Source organism: Doryrhamphus excisus, linkage group LG14, assembly GCF_037039965.1.
Source record: "Doryrhamphus excisus strain RoL-2023G ecotype Guam linkage group LG14, RoL_Dexc_Guam_v1.1, whole genome shotgun sequence".
In the NCBI taxonomy this organism is placed as follows: Eukaryota; Metazoa; Chordata; class Actinopteri; order Syngnathiformes; family Syngnathidae; genus Doryrhamphus; species Doryrhamphus excisus.
This window is the reverse complement of record NC_136370.1, coordinates 4,601,251-4,620,535: the sequence shown is the minus strand read 5'-3', so window position 1 is coordinate 4,620,535 and position 19,285 is coordinate 4,601,251. Positions and strand designations below refer to the sequence as shown.

Below are 19,285 nucleotides of genomic sequence, written 5' to 3'. Positions count from 1 at the left end.
GATGCAAAAAGTGGAGAATCCAACCTAGGTCTTCCCAATCTCCTGACAGTGTGGCTGCCATGCTGCCTTCACTTATAGTTTTGTGTATTTTATCAACTTTTTTATTTATTTATTTATTTTTATTTGGGCAAATATGTGAAACATTACAGTGCAGTTCTTACATCAATCAAAATATAACTTTCCATTATTTACATTTGTATTCAACTTTCTTGGAATTAGTCAGCATTTGTGTGTTTTTTCCTCTTTGGCTTTTGTATAGAAATGAAAAATACTATCCATGTTTTTCATTGGACAGTTTCATTTCATTGAATTTCATTCATGTATTGTATTACACCCCCCCTTTCTTTTCTATATAAAGGACAATAAAACATTTAGCTAAGCGTTATATCAATTTGGATATGAGATAGCAACAATAATAACATGATTCCAATAATCCAATGACATTCCCGACCTTTAGAATTGATCCCCCCCCCACCCCAATTTTCACATAGGCGAGAAGGTGTACCCTGGTTGACCCCATCATGTGGCCATGATGTCATGTTGGTTTTAGATGAGATTGTGCAGGTGTGCCTAATGTTATGACTTGCGGGTGTAATGCCACATCCTGGAAAGTGACGGGGCATTTTCATTGGAAGTCTGACTCTCTCCATAATCATCAATAAAAGGAGGTGGGGTGTTTGGAGGAAGAGGTAACAAGGAAAGGACGGGAAGGACGGAGTAAAGAGGGGAAATTAGTGAGAGGAGAGGAGGAGGAGGAGGAGGAGGAGGAGGAGGGAGAGCTGGAGGCGGGGCTTAAAAGTATGAACTTGTGTATGATTTAAGCTGCAGGAAGAAGCAACAAGACGAAGAGGACAGACGAGGGAGCAGGACGTCTGCTAACTTTCAAGACACTTTGATCTTGTGCGCACTTGTGCGTTCTTTTTGCGCCAAAGGACAGCAGCGGGATCGCGTGGAGGCGAAGCAAGGCCACAAGAAAGGGAGCGAGAAAAAGGATAAAGACATGAAAGTGGTCATAGATATGTGCTGGCTTCTCCTGGTGCTGCACTCTGCTGCCGTGTTGTCCTTGCCCACACGTAAGTTGCACATGGACGGAGATGAGTGGCTTTTTGCTCTTCAAATGTCTCCGAACTCTGCGTGGCGGTTGTCCACAATAGATTTAATACTAATCATGCTCTTAAGATACGAGTACCCAAGTAAGAAATGACATCATAGTACCTTTAGAAGCTGGTACCCCCAAAGGTTCTCCCGTTGGGGACATGCTTGTACCGTTTTGGCTCTGGAGCTATACCTTGGAGTCCATGAGTCATGAGTCCAACTGGAGACACCGTTTGACCTTGGGGGCGCCAATATCTTGTCACTGGGGTAGTATCCAGCGTGGGGAAATAGCTGTACTGCTGTGGGGTCTTCACCTACTTGGAAGACCATTAATTAGTCATACTGCAGAGGTTGAGAGACAGTAATGGACTCCCTGTTTTTCCATACGCCCACCCCGGGGCACGCAGATATACATGCACCTTTTTGGCTACTAGGAAGTCCAATAATTTGTCCTTTGAGAAACATTATTCATTTTAGTCAAAACTCATCGAGGAAAAATGACTTTTACGGTCTAAATAGTCACCAGGGTGCTACCCTTAAAGATGAGTGTACTTACCTGTACCTTTTGGGGGTCCTTTGTGCTGAGGGACTCTGGTTTTGACAGCAAATTGTTTTGGATACGCCCACCTGGGGGCATGCAGGCTGATCATTGGGGTGGCACCCCACAAAGGTTCTACTTTCAGACCCGATATTCATGAAGCTAGAGGTCATACTTGTACCATGTTGGTTCCGGAGCTACCTTGAAGTCCTGTACTTCGTCCAACTGAGGACATTAATTCGCCGTGAGGGCTCCAGTCGATTTCTTTATGTACGGTACATAGCATGGGGATGTGCTTGTAGTTTTTTGTTTTGGTCCTTTGGGGCATTTGTTTTGAAGTGGTGCGTCTTTGATGGATGTTTTTAAGTCCACATGCCCAAACTTACAATAACATATCATGTACTAACATAATATTAGGCCATTGGTGGTGTAGTGGTTCACATAGCAGAGGTTGACGGAGTTGAAGTGGGATTGACCTTCTACTGTATATATTAATACAGTATACTAATACAAGTGTAAACTTGTATTAGCCAATAAAGTTGACAATTGAAAATAAATAAATAAGACAGGATACTTGGTTGGCTACTGTCTCATGGACGTAACGTTCCTGACGCCTAGCGGTGAGTGTAGTGCAGTAAAAGTACTACTGCAACGGCACATTGAACGTTCACACAGAAGCTGCTGTCAGCCACAACTCACGCCAGTTTTTTGGCACTATCCACACTGCTAATCATGCTAACGCAGATATTAAACAACAGTACATATGTATATCCGTTCATTTAGCCATTTTTAGGATTGAAAATGCTCATTTGGGGCAATATGTACAATTTGCTTATGTACGCCTGGGTTTTGACTAATAATAATTTATGAACTACTTTTTGAAAAACTGCAAGAGCATGGGTGCCATGTTTGAAATTTTTGGTTGAAATTTCAGTTGAATTGAGAAGAGGAACTCTTTCCCAGCGTGTAACTGTACCTTCTCCCAAGGCAAAAAGGTCTAAAACAGGCAAGCGTCAAGGGTAGTAAAGTACAAAGTACCGTTGAGGGTGTCCCTAAAAGTGCAACAATGTACTTTTTCCCGGCCTCCAAGGGGTCTTACGTAAGTGCTGGACTGGATTAGGACCCAGTGAAAATCCTAATGCCACTTACGCGCCCACTTGACGGGCCTCCTTATTGACGAGCTGCCCCTGCTGAAGTATATATGCCTCCAATCCCTGCAGCAGCTCCCGGGAGGCTGACTTTCAACAAGTGTGCAGGCCATAATTCCTTTAACACATGCGGGGAAAAGACAGACAGAGAGAGAGTTTTCTTTTTTTTTTTTTTTACGAACCACATCAAAACAGTGACATCATTAGCTCGGGTCTCAGAGAATGTTCAGCGGCGCGCGCAGTATAACTTTAATAAATCAAACTTATGTGTTTCCTCGCTTAAGTAGGTGGATTTTTTTATGGTGGAGAGAAGCACTCTCCTGTTAGTCACTCCTGCTTTAAAGGCCGCTATGAAGGAGGAGAAGACAATAGACACAGTCAGTCGCTTCCTGTTGTTTATTACAAGACGCTAATTGGTCATTACTGCTGTTGTGATGAATGACTGTAACCTTTATAGGCGTTGCGGCTAACAGTTTCAGGTGGAACTTTTTATCGCCGGCGATCATAAACCCAGACGCTATTAGTTTTTAGTGTCGCTCAGATTCTCAGCACATTTTCAACTTTTATGTGTCCTGTTGGCCTTTGGGAAAATGTCATATTTCTCCAAATAAACAGAAGTTACCCATATGCATTCTGCCAAAATGTAGAAACAACATAAACAACACAAAAAATGGTTGTTTTGGAGTTCAATGGGAAAGATGCAGGGCTGCACCACACATCATATCTTGTATTGGGGAGTTGCACCATCACCTCTTTGTGCCTCTTGCACAAAAAAATGTAAAAGATGTCTTTGGTAGCAAATGAGTTAATAAATCACTGTAATTAAAAATGAAAACTCACAAAATTTGGAGATGTTTTTCATTAAATATTGATGAATAGAATTCAATTATTTGCTATTGAGACCTCTTAAAAATATCATTCTTTGTTTTTGTCAGAATAAAAAGAGCAAGCTCACAAAACTTTGTCCTTCAGTCCCCCAGTCGTCCCTCACTACATTGCGGTCCAAACATCACTCCTTGATCGCTGTTTTTTCCAAAATGAATGAATGGTGGATTGCTGAATACTATAAATTGTATTGCAAATTGTAAAATAAGCATATTCAAGCATAAAAATGGCTAACTAAATGAACTAAAATACAAATACAGGGCAGAAAATCATTGTAATTGTGAATGTAGTATTCTACACTGACCGCTAGGTGTCAGTAATTGTTCTGTGAAACAACAGATTAGATCACAAGGTACAATACTAATAATAATAATAATAATAATAATAATAATCAAGCCATTTAAAACCACCGTTACAATACATTGCGATGAGACCATACTGCAGGGAGTCAATCTCCAGAAAAAAACTATTATTATTGTTATTCATGTCTAATATGTCTGATTTTCTCAGAATATATCTACTATATTGGGTTATACAAATGTAAGGTGACTATAGGGGTGTTATTTCATGTCTAGAGGGCTAATGTATAAAAATAAAAACAACTTAAATAAAAGTGTGAAAAAATAAATAAATATTACTTAAATAAAGTGTAAAAAAGTATATGAAATAAGTTAAACAAATGTGTGAAAAATAATAAAAATGTATTTAAATAAAAATGACTTAAACAAAAATTATAAAAGTAAATGAGTTCAATAAAAGTATCAAAAATAATGCAAATAAAAATGACTTCAGCATGTAAAACTAAAAATGAGTGAAAGCCCTGACCTACTGTATTTCTCATCACACCCTCCCTTCCCCCCGAGGTAGCCGTCATCTACCCCCAGGACCCCGTCCTCCGCATGGGCTCTAACCTGACGGCCTCCTGCTGGGTGCACCCCGACCTCGGCATCCACGCCAGCTCGCTGTACTGGACGTTGAACGGTCAGCAGCTGCCCGCCTCCACGTACCGAGTGTTGAGCGCCACCAACCTGAGCGTGACGCTGAGCGGCCTCAACGCCTCCAGGCAGACGTCCGGCGACAACCTGGTGTGCCACAACCACAAGGGTCACATCCTGGCTGGCTCCTGCATCTACGTTGGAAGTGAGTTTGTCTTGAAATCCTCCAACACGTGTGGTCCCATTTTGGAATTAGAGGCTAATAAAGTTGAGGAGAGGAGTGGAAAGGAAGTGGGAATAAAAAGGGAGGAAGCAGTGGGCAGTGTCCCTGCACACTCGTGGCCGTAATTTAACTTTTAGTGCTCCTGCCTCCGAAGCGAGGGCCTCCGTGTGTGTGTGTGTGTTTGTGTGTGTGTGTGTGTCGCTCATGTGACGCTTTGAGCGCCTGTGTGGTCCATTACTCGCACTATCACTCACAGGGCATCAGTCTGACACTTCACACACATTTCTGCTTATAAGGCCCTGCAGTTATCATACGTACATGCGAGCCGGCCCGTAAACACTTTTTACAGCGCTCTTGTCAATTGCAGCCTGAATACGAGAAACCAAGCCTTAAATTCCTCCTCCACTCAAAAATGTGCCTCCTCAGTTGGCTCTTTGACCGCCATTGTACACCAGATTTGTCCTCTCGTTTCGATTTGAGGGTGCTTGAAGACACTTTTTCTGCTTCAAATCATTTCTTGGTATCAGGAGGGAGGCTCAGTAGAAGGTGTGGGTGCAGGACGCTAAAGGTCCCATACAGCGACCCCGCGTAGGTTCTTTTTTTACTATAATGTGCCACTGCTTAAGACATACATTGTTTTTCATACCTGCCAAGATTTGCTTTTAAAAATATGTGAAAACTTGACATTAGAATTTTTCATAATAGGATATCTAAATGTAGATTTTGAATTTTGTTGGTGTGTAACACTATTTTTTTTAACCATTGTCAAGTCTGTTGGGTGTTTTAAAATTATTTAAAATATATTTTAAAATATATTTAAAATAACAAATACATACAAATATGACAAAAAATTCTTGCTGTGTAATAATTAATATTTCTGTAAAATGTAATGATAAATAAATTATTAATAAATAAAATACATCTTTACATTTATTAATAGTTTTTTTTATTTGCCTTATGTGTAGTTTGTGTGTAGTGTATTTTTGAATGATTGTAAAGTCTACTTAAAAATATAATGCTGAATAAATGATAAATAAATAAATAAGGACATGAATATAAAAAGCAATTACACATAGCAATTAGATTTTCTTGGCATGTAATAATTCATATATTTTACCCATTGTAAAGTCTGCTTGGGTGTTTTCAATAATAATAATACTGTACATAGAAATAGTTGATTGATACTTACCACACTACGTTCCTTTCCAGCTAAAACACAACCTGCACCACAATGGGGTCACTAGGATGTAATCATCATTAGCACGCCACCTTTCACGCAGTTAGAAGCCATGCACAGCATACATCAGTCGGCAAAATGTCCCTGCAAAGTGGTGGTGAAGTTGGGAAGTTAGGAGTGGTGCCGCACAGAGATAGAAAGACCAGAATGTACAAACCCAGGAGCAGAGGCAGCGTGGATCCTGATCTGCGTGTGCCTCCAGTGTTCAGAACCTTATGTTCCCGGAGATGTTGGCAGGGATGTGAGCTCTGATTGCACACTAAAGCCTGCTTACCAAATAAAGGAAAAAAAAGCCCACCATTTTGTTCGGCACATCACTGGCGTGCGAGTCAAAGGAATAACACGGGTCACTTGGAATCCTCTCTACTTATCTTTTCCCACTCTTTTCCTGCTCTCTTCTGTCCGTTCTGTAGTGCCGCCAGAGAAGCCAGTCAATTTGACCTGCTGGTCTCGGAACACCAAAGACCTGACGTGCAGCTGGGCTCCTGGAGGAAAGGGAGAGACCAGCATTAGCACACAGTACTTGCTCAAGTACAAACTCAGGTGAGAAACCCGTATACTCTACATATTCAACTGTGTACATGCTGGTTACCTGATTCAAATAAGGAGTCCATTGTGTGGAATAATGCAGTTTGGAATAAACCGAGGCAACATGAAGCGCATTACTTGGCTGCAGCCAGCAGAGGCGCTGTTCATTCAGGCTCAAGTAGTTTGCTAGCTGATAATGACAGCAATGGGAGGAAAATAAAAAGTAGATATGGATGTTTATTTAGAGGACAAAATGTTATTCGTCATTTGTATAACTGTATTGTATTGATGAATGGTAACAAACATGTTTAATGATTGTTTTTTTTTATTCCTATAACTTTTGTAAGTTTTGTGATTTCTATATATAAAAAATAAATATATAAATATAAAACAACCTCTAGATACACAGGCGGTTTTAGCAGATCTTTATTTATGTAGTTATTATGATTCTTATTTATATTTTATATTATGTATGTATGTCATGGGGGTATGCTGGAGCCTATCCCAGAGGCGGGGTACACCCTGGACTGGTCGCCAGCCAATCACAGGGCATATATAGACAAACAACCATTCACACTCACATTCATACCTATGGACAATTTGGAGTTGTAATTATAACGTTGTATTTACAAGGGATGTCCGATAATTATCTGGCATTAAAAAACAAGTGTGAATGGTTGATATTTTTAATAATGTAATCATTTTTTGATATTATTAAATTATTTTATTGAATATTTAATATAATTAAATTCTGTCGCATTCACATTATTATACATTCATTCATTTTCTACCGCTTATCCTCACAAGGGTCGCAGGGGGTGCTGGAGCCTATCCCAGCTGTCTTTGGGCGAGAGGCGGGGTACACCCTGGACTGGTGGCCAGCCAATCACAGGGCACATATAGACAAACAACCATTCACACTCACATTCATACCTATGGACAATTTGGAGTGGCCAATTAACCTAGCATGTTTTTGGAATGGGGGAGGAAACCGGAGTACCCGGAAAAAACCCACACATGTATTATTATACATATAATATATTATTATGTTATTTATGTTTGAGTTATTTTCATTTGTACATTTCATGAAGGAAAGGTGCATCGAGGCAAATCTTTAATAATAATCATTTATGAATGTTCTTAGTTTTTTTTTTTACTCACAAACATTTACAATTTAAAACCATCATAAATAAACAAATAAACTGACACTGTAATCAAAAATAATGTTAGTGTCAATGTGAGAGGTCTCACTCGCTCACATTTTTTGTATTTGTTTGTGAGCGAGTTAATTAGTTTGTGAGCTAATATGTTAATAATAAAGAAAAATAGTAACATAAAAATATGCTTGTTGACTGAACTGTTTTGTTAAGTGTGATTAATTCTGAGTTAACTATGGACAAAATGTGATCAATCGCGATCAAATATTTGAATCGATTGACAGCCTTAGTTTTTATTTTTTGTGAAGCATGATTATTCCATTACTCCATTAAATTACAATTGATGAAATGAAACTATTTAAAATATGATAAAAGACTCAAAGAAAGGCGGAACATCACCTTTATAAAGTAAAGTAGATTAGAGTAAAAGTAAAGTTTTTTTAAAGTAAAGTAATTAAAGTAAAGTAAATTAGAAGGACTTTTCATAAAATGCCTTTCAGTTGGCATGTAAACCTTATTTGCAAGCTTTAAGCAATAAAAAAAATACATTTAAAAAGGAAATGAATGTTTACTAGGGTGCCTTGAGGTGTGCCAGCCTAGCGTCTTACTGCTCTCACGTGTTGTATAAATAAGGATGTCATAAAAGTCAATTACATGTTCAGAGTGTGTTGTGCGTCTGTACAGGTGGTACGGCAAGGAGAAAGAGTGCGAGGATTACACTCACGCTCAGCCGTACTCATGCAGCATCACTCGAGACCTGCACCTCTTCACCCCCTACGAGATCTGGGTGGAGGCCACCAATCAGCTGGGCCAGGCCGCCTCGGATGTCATCACGCTGGACATTCTAGACGTGGGTGAGTAAGACCGGCGACCTCTGACCCCGCTTTGATCCTGGTGTCGGGTACGCCTCGGGCTGCGATGGAGGACAATGGCTTCCAACTTCTAAGTCTGGGGCGTCCAAAATAAAAATGAAAGCATGTAATTGCCACTTTGATAAAGCAGCACATGTAGATATGCCAAGTTAGATTTATTCCAAGAAAAAAAAAATTCATGAAGGTGAAAAGACGTCTCGCTTTGCTATTTTTATACCCATTTTTCTGTTGTTGTAAACTTCCTTTTTAAATAAGCTTCAGAAAGTTCCTTTTCATAATATTATGACTTAACTTATTACAAGTTTCCCTCTACTCATAACAGTACAACTTCTCTTAAAATGACATTACTGTATATTTTTAATATTACTTTATTCTCATGAATGTGCAGCTTTTTTTCTCTCGTCGCAATACAACCTTTTTCTATGAATATTTTGACTTTATTCTGACAAATTTACAGTTATTTTTCCTTTTGTGCTCTTTTTCCCCCCCAACTATTTCAAATGTCTTTATGTAAATGTTTTTTTTATGTTATTATTTCCATAATATTTTGACATTTTTGTCAGCACATTATAAGCTGATTTTCCAAAGGTTTTTTGTTTGTTTTCATCATATTTCATATTTATGCAGCTAAAATGACATTATTTAGTATTTATTCTTGTAAAATGACCACTGATTTGTAAATTTTTTGGGAGTTTTTTTGGTTAAAATGGTATTTTTAAAATATGCAGCGGGCCACAAATGGCCCCCAGGCTGCACATTGGACACCTATGTTCAGCTTCTAAGCTTTCTGGCTAACACCAGGAACATTTGTTACTGAGGGAACTGGGGAGCATATCATCGTTAATAATATAATCAGTTAATGTGCTTTATTCAGTGACAAATTAGGTTAAATGTACCAACAAAATGACTCATAATAATAACAACCACTGTTTATTAAGAAGTCATTTTAGAAATGACAAAAAACAGATACATAAATCAATGCTACTTTTCAAAGTAATCCAGATATTTAGTACATAAAAGTTAAGATTGAGTTGTTTGTAAGCACTAATAAAGATATGCATGCACATAATTAAATGAATTAATGACAAAATAATCAAATCAAATTTAAATATTTGTCCATGACAACACAATTGAACACAAAATGATGTTGAAGGACAAAAATTACAATATTTTTTCTCATAATATTACCATTTTATTCCTTATTCTATAGTTATTCTTTTTTTCCATTTCTGCTGTTTTTTATTTTATTTTCCAACTACTACTATTTCTTCTTGTAAATTTGGTTCCTTTAATTATGACTTTATTGCCATAATATTTGTATTATCGGAACAGAAATTGATTAATTAATTAATTAATATTTGCTTAATTTTATTAATTTTTGCTTTAATATTTAAACTTTATGCTCCTGGAGCATTTTTCTAATAATATCGCCATGTTATTCTTGTAATATTGTGACTTTTTTCACATAATAGTTTGACTTTATTCTTGTAAAATTTTTTGCTGTTTTTTTTTAGCTTTCTCGTCCATTTGTATTTTTATGAGGCGTTGCAATGTGGTGGTGTCTAGTAGTAGTAGTAGTACAAATAATCAGTTAATATGTATCCATTTAATAATAGCAATATGACACGTGTTATTATTACTGTGTTCTACAGTATTTTAATGAATATTTCACATCATTTCTTGAATTTGAATCCGTATACTCTGAGGTGAACTGAATTCAACTTCCTCTTAGTGAAAAATAAGAGCCAAAAGTAAAGAAAGTCAATCATGTACAGTAAGAGTCAGCGTGCTGGCAACGGAGATAAAAAGGCTGGCTCAATCCCAGTGTGTTGCGTCATCTCTGGGGGAAGACTCCAGCACAAGTCGGGTCAGGCCTGGGAGGACTACGAGGACAACGTGGACCCCCCCTCCCTTTGCCACGGTGGAATGCGTCCATCTGAAGGTGTTCCCACCTTCAACAGCGCCCGTGGATGTGCGTGACTCACGGCGTATGACGCAGCCGCCGGTTTTTATGTGTTTTTAACGACCCGCTCTATGAAAAGAGCGTCCGGGGCAACCCGACGGAAACAAAACAAAAGTCTTACGAAGTCGCCTACACGCTGCCTACACTGCTTTCCATACTCTCACTAAGCCCCGCACCGCCCTGCCCCGGGGGCAGGGGGTGTACACAGGTGTGTACGCATGCATTAGCCAACCGGAAAGGGATTACGGTTTGATGGACGCTTGATGTGCCTCTGAAACTTGATATGGTGGTCTCTTGGTGGGTCCGCTTCAAGTCCGACACCGATGAGCCTCGGGGGTCTGCAGTGGGCTCGCAGGGCGATTAGTAGTTCAGTCTGGAACATTCCAGCTACACGAAAAGAAGAGTTTGATGCATTGAAGCGGTTGCCCCCGAGCTTTGCCCGTGCTGGTGTATTCACGGCTAACGCCACCAAGATAAGCTAACCAGGAGTCTCCAGAACAAGGCTTTAAAAGGCAACATGTTGGAGTCCCGGCAAGCTTCTTAGAGAGGATTAAAAAGAGGAATGTTGAGTGTTCCTGAACGCTCTCTTTGCTAGCTATCAAAAACATATCTTTACATTTGTTCAACCCAACCGCTGATTTGCATTTACGTTTTTTTGCATTAAAGGCACAAAGAGGCGATGATGCAACTCCACAGTAAGAGAGCACAGTGTTAAGTGTCTCGTGTTAAGCCAAAAACACGGCCACAAGGGGGCAGAAGTGCATATTTGCCCTTTAAGCGAGCGTTGTGCACAACCAGGAAGTGAAAAGGCTAGGGGCCGTGTTGCGGGAAGGAGGTTAGGCATTAAAGGGAAACGCGTACAGTTTCGTTGCTAATGTGAAAATTGTAAATAATTGATGGTTTTATATTTGTGCAAAAAACAGCCCTTTTGTGTTGTTTATGTTGTAACTATATATGGCGACTAATAATAATTACAACTCCAAACTGTCCATAGGTATGAATGTGAGTGGTTGTTGTCTATATATGCCCTGGCTGGCCACCAGTCCAGGGTGTACCCCGCCTCTGGGATAGGCTCCAGCATACCCCCATGTCCCCAGTGAGGATAAGCGGCATAGAAAACAAATCGATGCTGAAACTTCTCTATGTTCTACTGCTGATTACTAAAGGACAGAAAAAGGTAGAAACAAACTTTTCTTTTCTCATGAAAGATGAAAGTCTCATCTAGAACACCACCTTGAAAAATCTGACAAAATGATCAAAAATGTCTGGTACAGAGAGGGACGGCTTTTTGAAAAATGTCTGGGATTGAATGAGTTAATACAACTATTTAATTAACCAGAGTAGGGCTGCAACAATTAATGAATTAATCGATGGTTAATCGATGACCCATTCATTCATTTTCTACCGCTTTTTCCTCCCGAGGGTCGCGGGGGTGCTGGAGCCTATCTCAGCTGTCTTTGGGCGAGAGGCGGGGTACACCCTGGACTGGTGGCCAGCCAATCACAGGGCACATATAGACAAACAACCATTCACACTCACATTCATACCTATGGACAATTTGGAGTGGCCAATTAACCTAGCATGTTTTTGGAATGTGGGAGGAAACCGGAGTACCCGGAGAAAACCCACGCATGCACGGGGAGAACATGCAAACTCCACACAGATATGCCCGAGGGTGAAATTGAACCCTGGTCTCCTAGCTGTGAGGTCTGTGCGCTAACTACTTGACCGCCGTGCCATCATCGATGACCCAGTTAATGAAAAATTATTTTGGTCATCAATTCATTATTAGTTTGATTAAAATATGCAAATATCCTCCCATTTTCATCCTGTCACATGTGAATATGTTTTCATTTTCTTATTCAACAGTATGCGACTCAAAAGATGCGCTGTGGCGACTCCGTAACGAGGAAGAAGCCGAAATCCATGAAAGCAGACCTTCTTTGTGTTTTAGGCCAAACAAGATATTCACACATCAGTTATGACTTTGGAAAACAGTGATATGTATATGTATATGTATATGTATATGTATATGTATATGTATATGTATATGTATATGTATATGTATATGTATATGTATATGTATATGTATATGTATATGTATATGTATATGTATATGTATATGTATATGTATCAGAACCAACCACTAATCATCTGTGGCAGGGGTGGGCAAACTATGGCCCAAATTCCAACTTTAAACTTGCATCATGTAGCATCACATAGTCCAGGAACACAAACGTCCGGGATTGAACGAGTTGATGTTTCTTGACCTTTTTGTACTCGTTTCCACCAAATCCTCAGGAGATAATGTCAACAGAAGACATACGTTGAAGCTTATGGTTTAATATTTCTCCTCTCATAGTAAGTCGTTGTTTTCAATCTTCCCCAGTTTGTTTGACTTTCCACTTGTTAAATCCCAGCCAATCCCACACAAATACTTTATGTCAAGTCTTTCCCTTTGCGGGCGGACTCTTTCCCATCGGCCCCCTGGAGGTCGTCGTGTTTTCTTAACGGTTGGGGCTGACAAAAGCAAACCCCAAACAAAAGGCGAGGGAAGTGAAACTAACGGTCGGCTTGTCAAAAAAGGTCGCTGATGGTGAAATTTTAAAAAGCCACGGCTGAGACGTCGGAAAACCGCAAACCCCCGCGAGGCTTGGTGTTTTTTCTTCGGATAAAGACATCAAGCCCACCAGTCGGAAATGGACTTGATTTCTCCAGCCGCTAACATAAACGAGGCAGCCCCCGAAGCTAGGATGGCTCTCGCTTGATCTGGACCATCTGGCCGACGACAGAAAGATCAGCAGCTTCTTGTAAGGAGAAGAAATAAATGTGTTCATTACCGTAACACACATTCTTTCATAATGACTTCTCTCAAGGTGCGCTCAGCTAAACAGCAGCTCCAATTTCCACATGGAATTTGAACGGACATGCTTATGGTAGCCGGGATAAGAGTTTTTGTGTGTGGCAGCAGCTGACCTGTTTGATTGTCTGTTTTGAGTGTTCGGTACAGCAACCGGCAGGGCTTTATTTTCTTTGGCACCGACCAAAGGGAACGTCCAAATAGATGCTAATGCTTTCAAACCTAACTCGTTACCCTTCATTAGCAAGGCTAGATTTTTCAAGGAGTCGGTTTACCGCTTTTAGAAATCAGACTCATTGCATTCAGATGCGGGAAAAAGCCACACCTGACTGTAGTTTTTTACATTAAATTCCACCGTATTATAGTATTTTTCACCCCTTCTCCACTTAAGCCACTTTTTTTCATTTAGACTGTACTTCTTGTCCAAAGTAATGGATGCCATACATCACATACAACAGGTTCATGTCCAAAATAGAAAGGATGCAAGGGCCACTTTTATATTTTGTAAAGATTTGATAAGAAATGTTATACATATATATATATGTATATTTCAAGAAAAAACTCCATCTCAGCTTTGTGATATACGTACGTGACAACGTCTATTATTTGTATCAGCTTTGGTCTTTGGCTTTTTTCCTCCCATTTTTGCATTAGCAATGCTAGCATAACATTATAACATTATAGTCCTGTGGAACAGCAATGAAGCAATCTCCTACCTCTGAAGCTCACGGATGGATAGTTGGTAGAACTCAAAGCTTTATTTTAAGATGTGTAGCAAAGCCTATTTACTCATTTTACAGACAGTGGTGTGAAAAAGTGAGTTCCTCCTAAAGCTAATAACTGGTTGGGCCACTTTTAGCGGCAACAACTGCAATCAAGCGTTTGTGATAACTTGCAATGAGTCTCTTACAGCGCTGTAGAGGAATTTTGGCCCACTCATCTTTGCAGAATTGTTGTCATTCAGCCACATTGGAGGCTTTTCCAGCATGAAGCCTTTTTAAGGTCATGCCACAGCATCTCAATAGGATTCAGGTGAAGACTTGGACTAGGCCACTCCAAAGTCTTCATTTGGTTTTTCTTCAGCCATTCAGAGGTGGACTTGCTGGTGTGTTTTGGATCATTGTCCTGCTGCACAACCCAAGTTGCTTTCAGCTTGAGGTCACCAACAGATGGTCCTGAAGCAGCAAAACATCCCCACACCGTCACACTGCCACCACCATATTTTACTGTTCTTTTTTGAAATGCGGTGTTACAGAGTATTTTGCCAAAGGTTTTAGGGATCATCAAGATGTTTTCTGGCAAAATTGAGACAAGCCTTAATGTTCTTTTTGTTCAGCAGTGGTTTTGGTTTGGAATTCTGCCATGCAAGCCATTTTTAGCCCAGTGTCTTTCTTCTGGTGGAGTCATGAACACTGACCTTAACCGAGGAAAGGGAGGCCTGCAGTTCTTTGGATATTGTTGTGGGGTCTTTTGTGACCTCTTGGATGCGTCCTCGCTGCACTCTTGGGGGTAATAGAACAGAAATGGCTTTATAACCTTTTTCAGACTGACAGACTGCAATTAATCTCACTTAGGTTGTTTTAATGCACACATGTTTTTCTCCCGTAATAATAAAAGTTTCAAACTTTAAAACTGCACCTTCTGCTCAGTTATGTCGTAATTTGATGCTCAAAGAAGGGGGCAAACACTTTTTCACACCACTGTATATAGAGTATATAGATACTTTAATTAATCTCCAAGAGAAATCCACATGCAGTTTTTGAGTAAATATACCTGGTATTCATTCTTTATGTTGTCATCCTCCTACAGTGACCACGGACCCTCCATCAGGTGTGACAGTGAGTCGTGTTGGGCAGTTGGAGGACCAGCTGAGCGTTCGCTGGGAGGCCCCGCCTGCGCTCAAAGACTTCCTCTTTCAGGCCAAGTACCAGATCCGCTACAGACTGGAGGACAGCCAGGACTGGAAGGTATAAAGCAGGACTATGTGTTGATAGGGATGCAAAAGTTACATGTAAAAATGAACTAAATATATGTAAATAATAATATAAAATATACTAAACACATACATTTACATTAAAATGACAATTGTAATCAGAAAATCAGAAATGATTAATATTATAAATAAGCAAATATATATATAATTGCCTCATTAAAGGAATAAGCTCAGCAAAATCACTAATTTATCAGCTGCCCCAAAACAACAGATAAAGGACAGGGAAAGTCGGCAGTAACAGGAAGGAAGTCACATAAGCTGATACTAAGACAGCACTCTAAAAGCACCACTAAATGTATTTACTAAAAGCATGCATAACAAGTAACTTCTTCCACCGTAGCACCATCTAGTGGTCTGTTGCCAGTATTGCATTTTATTGCGTGAATGAATACCCTGGTGATGAAAACGGCCTCACATGAAGCTAACCTAAGCGAGTCTGCACAGATGCAGCTCTTAATGTCTTCAATGTGGCCATGCGGGCTCCTTCCTGTCATGATCATCATTACACGTCCAAGGATGGCACACTACATTATTTCTTCATCTTCTGTTTATTTACTCTTGCTTTAATCGCCTGGCACATGTGACTGATTTGTCTCCATCTGCACGCTCTTCTCCGCACTGATAAATAGCAGGAATGTTTCCATAAACACGCTGATCAGGAGCCACCAGACATACAAACATATTTGTGGTGGATGCCTGATTGAAGCCTTTATGTTTTCTTTTCTTGTTCTTCTTCTTATTAATCCTGTTTATTCTCCACTGACCTGCAGGTGATGGATGATGTTGGTAATCAGACATCTTGCAGGCTGGCGGGACTCAGACCTGGAACTGTGTACTTTGTGCAGGTACGTGTTGTCATATTATTAACATTGTAATATTGTTAGCACTGTTAGTATTATTAACATTGGTGCTTGGTGTCTTACATGATGCTGATTTTTATCCCCTTCCAGGTCCGGTGTAATCCGGTGGGCATCTACGGGTCTCGCAAAGCTGGAATCTGGAGCGAGTGGAGCCATCCCACCGCCGCATCCACGCCTCACAGCGGTGAGCATGCACACAAAATTGGCGATGAAATCAAAATTAAGAACGCAACTCTCTTGAGGGTAAGTGCTAGAAAATGAATGAATGAATATATATATATATATATATGTATATATTTATATATAAACACTGCCAAATCAACCCCATATCACAGCCAACTCAAACTCTTTTGAAATATTTTCTTTTAAATTACAAAAAGTAAAATAAATAAAATAAAATATTTATATATTATTACAATGTATCCCAGCTGGCATCTCCTGCATTGTGCTGTCGGGGGGTTGGTGTTTCGTGATTACGCTGCTTCTACTACTACTACTACTAAGCAAAAACGTGATTAGATAAGAAAAAACTACATCGTAATTCATTCATTCATTTTCTACCACTTTTCCTCACAAGGGTCGCGGGGGTGCTGGATCCTATCCCAGCTGTCTTGGGGCGAGAGGCGGGGTACACCCTGGACTGGTCGCGGCACATATAGACAAACAACCATTCACACTCACATTCATACCTATGGACAATTTGGAGTGGCCAATTAACCTAGCATGTTTTTGGAATGTGGGAGGAAACCGGAGTACCCGGAGAAAACCCACGCATGCACGGGGAGAACATGCAAACTCCACACAGAGATGGCCGAGCCCCCCATAGTAATTCAATACATTGAAAAAAGAGGGAAATGTGTTGTAAATCCAACTGTGGATTCCAGAGGGATACAAAGAAAACAAACGTGAAATCACAGCCATGTTGAAGCCAAGTCAAAGAAAAATGTGGGCCAAATAAAATCACTGTCATCCATGTTGTATTGTTTTTACGCTCGTTGGTTTGTGATGTTCGTCCGTCTGTTTACTCGAGCCACCGTCCCCCACAATGTTGTTTTTTTGGTGTGTTCTGATTGTGCAGAGCGTCTCATGTCGGGCTCCTGCGACTCCAAATCGAGCGGCGACTCCAACTCGACGCTGCGGCGGGAGCTGAAGCAGTTCTTCGGTTGGGTGCGCAAACACGCCTACGGCTGCAGCAGCATGTCCATGAAGCTGTACGACCAGTGGAGGGTGCTCATGCAGAAGTCGCACAAAGCACGCAACCAGGTAGGTAAGCATCACTCTTACGGAGCGCGCACACACACGTACCCGCTCACCCTTGCTAAAGGCTAATTTGTAACAGATTCTGTCCTTTTCATTTAGGTTCTCCAAGGGGATAAATCGTAGCACATGCTGCTGTCTATTTTTTCCTTTTTTTGTTTTTTTTTTACGAGCCCAAAAGCAGAAATCCCAGAATAAAGGAACATAGTGTGGTTTGTGGATGTGATTTGGATGTGCTGGTAAAATTACAAAAAGACATTTTTTTGTTCCTGCAGAGGACATCCAGAGTTAAGCCTTCCTTTTTTAGTGGTGTCTCCCACCCCCGTCCACATGAGCACTGACTTGCATGGAAAGCTTGCAAGGGGACTGACGAGACAAGAGGACGAATAATCAAGGAATTGGATGGAGGTTTGGACACTGGCTGACAGCAGGAAAACACTTTCTTACATCCTGCAGCTCCAAGGCACCACCTAGTGGTCACTCCCTGTCAATGCAACCAGTGTCATCGTCCATCCAGTGTGTTTCCATGTGCCAAACTGATTTAGGCCACAATGCCATGCCCTGACAAATCATTGCCTGCTTTTTATTTTTCTACCGAATCATACCGCTGTATTTAAAATATGTATAAAGTTATGTTTTATTTCCTAAGTTATGTTTAGCTAGCTAAATAAATATTAATGACTGAACATGGTAGTGACCTAGTGTGTGTGTGTTTTGTTACAAAATAAATGAAAATGTGTCGCATGCAAAAAAGAAAATAACAAGAAACAGAAATAATGATAATAAAATAATAAAAGAAAAAAATAAAAATGGGAAAACTTGGAAAATTAAAATTAGAAAATAAAAATTCTTTTAAGAAGAGTTATAATAAATAAAATACAATATTTTTAATTTACCCAGATGAACAAGCCAATTTTATTGTGTTCATAAATTACAATAAATTGGAAAAATCAGTTTAGAAAATAAACTAATCTAATACTACAATAATAAATAATAAAACAACATTCAAACTATATAATATGTATGTATAATAAAATAAATTGACAAGATAAACAAACTTTTAAATATAAAAATGTCATTACTGAATAATTTTAATTATGTTCAGTTTGGAATTTAAATTACAAACAAAAAAATAAAGAGTAGATTGGACAATAATCCACATAGTAATTCATAAATATTAAAAACCTAGCAGACAGTGTAAAATAAAACACTAGTAGTGGTACTAGTAAAACATAAGATGAGTTATCAGCAATAAAATAAAAACGGGTTGAAATCCTGGTAAACAAGTGTGTAATTCACGAAATAAAAATAGAAATTATTTTTAAATGCAAAAAATACCAGTAATTATATAACTATAAAAATATAGAATAAAATAAAAATAATAGTAATCATACCCCAGGGGTCAATAGTGGGGCCAAAACTGTTCAACTTGTACATCAATGATATCTCCAAAGTTACGAAAGACTTAAAGCTGGTATTATTTGCGGATGATACCACTGCTTTTTGTTCTGGGGGGAGTACAGACGAAATCATTAGAAAGGTCAGAGAAGAAATGGTCCCACTAAAAAGATGGTTTGATGATAATAGATTGTCCTTGAACCTAAGTAAAACTAAAATCATGCTGTTTGGTAACAGCAGAAAGGACACGCACCAGCAAATACAAATAGACGGTGTGGACATTGAAAGGGTGAAGGAAAATACATTTCTGGGGATCACAATAGATGAAAATATGAG

At 39.5% G+C, this 19,285-nt stretch overlaps 1 protein-coding gene across 4 annotated transcripts; it reads left to right on the top strand.

Annotated features, from left to right (window-relative positions):
* Nucleotides 1-796: 796 nt before the first annotated feature.
* On the top strand, nt 797-19,141 carry crlf1a (cytokine receptor-like factor 1a). 4 transcript variants are annotated; one of them, XM_058091068.2, is made up of 9 exons: nt 797-1,073; nt 4,534-4,806; nt 6,475-6,604; nt 8,431-8,600; nt 15,251-15,408; nt 16,205-16,279; nt 16,385-16,478; nt 17,373-17,557; nt 17,827-19,141. In XM_058091068.2, exons 1-9 carry the CDS (start codon nt 1,001-1,003, stop codon nt 17,890-17,892), a joined length of 1,224 nt encoding a protein of 407 aa, XP_057947051.2. In that variant the 5' UTR covers nt 797-1,000; the 3' UTR covers nt 17,893-19,141. The 4 variants fall into 4 exon arrangements, with proteins under 4 accessions (XP_057947051.2, XP_057947053.2, XP_078652308.1 ...); XM_058091070.2 differs by having other exon boundaries at nt 17,373-17,561; nt 17,654-19,141; XM_078796182.1 differs by having other exon boundaries at nt 17,373-17,561; nt 17,634-19,141.
* The last annotated feature ends 144 nt before the right edge of the window (nt 19,142-19,285 follow it).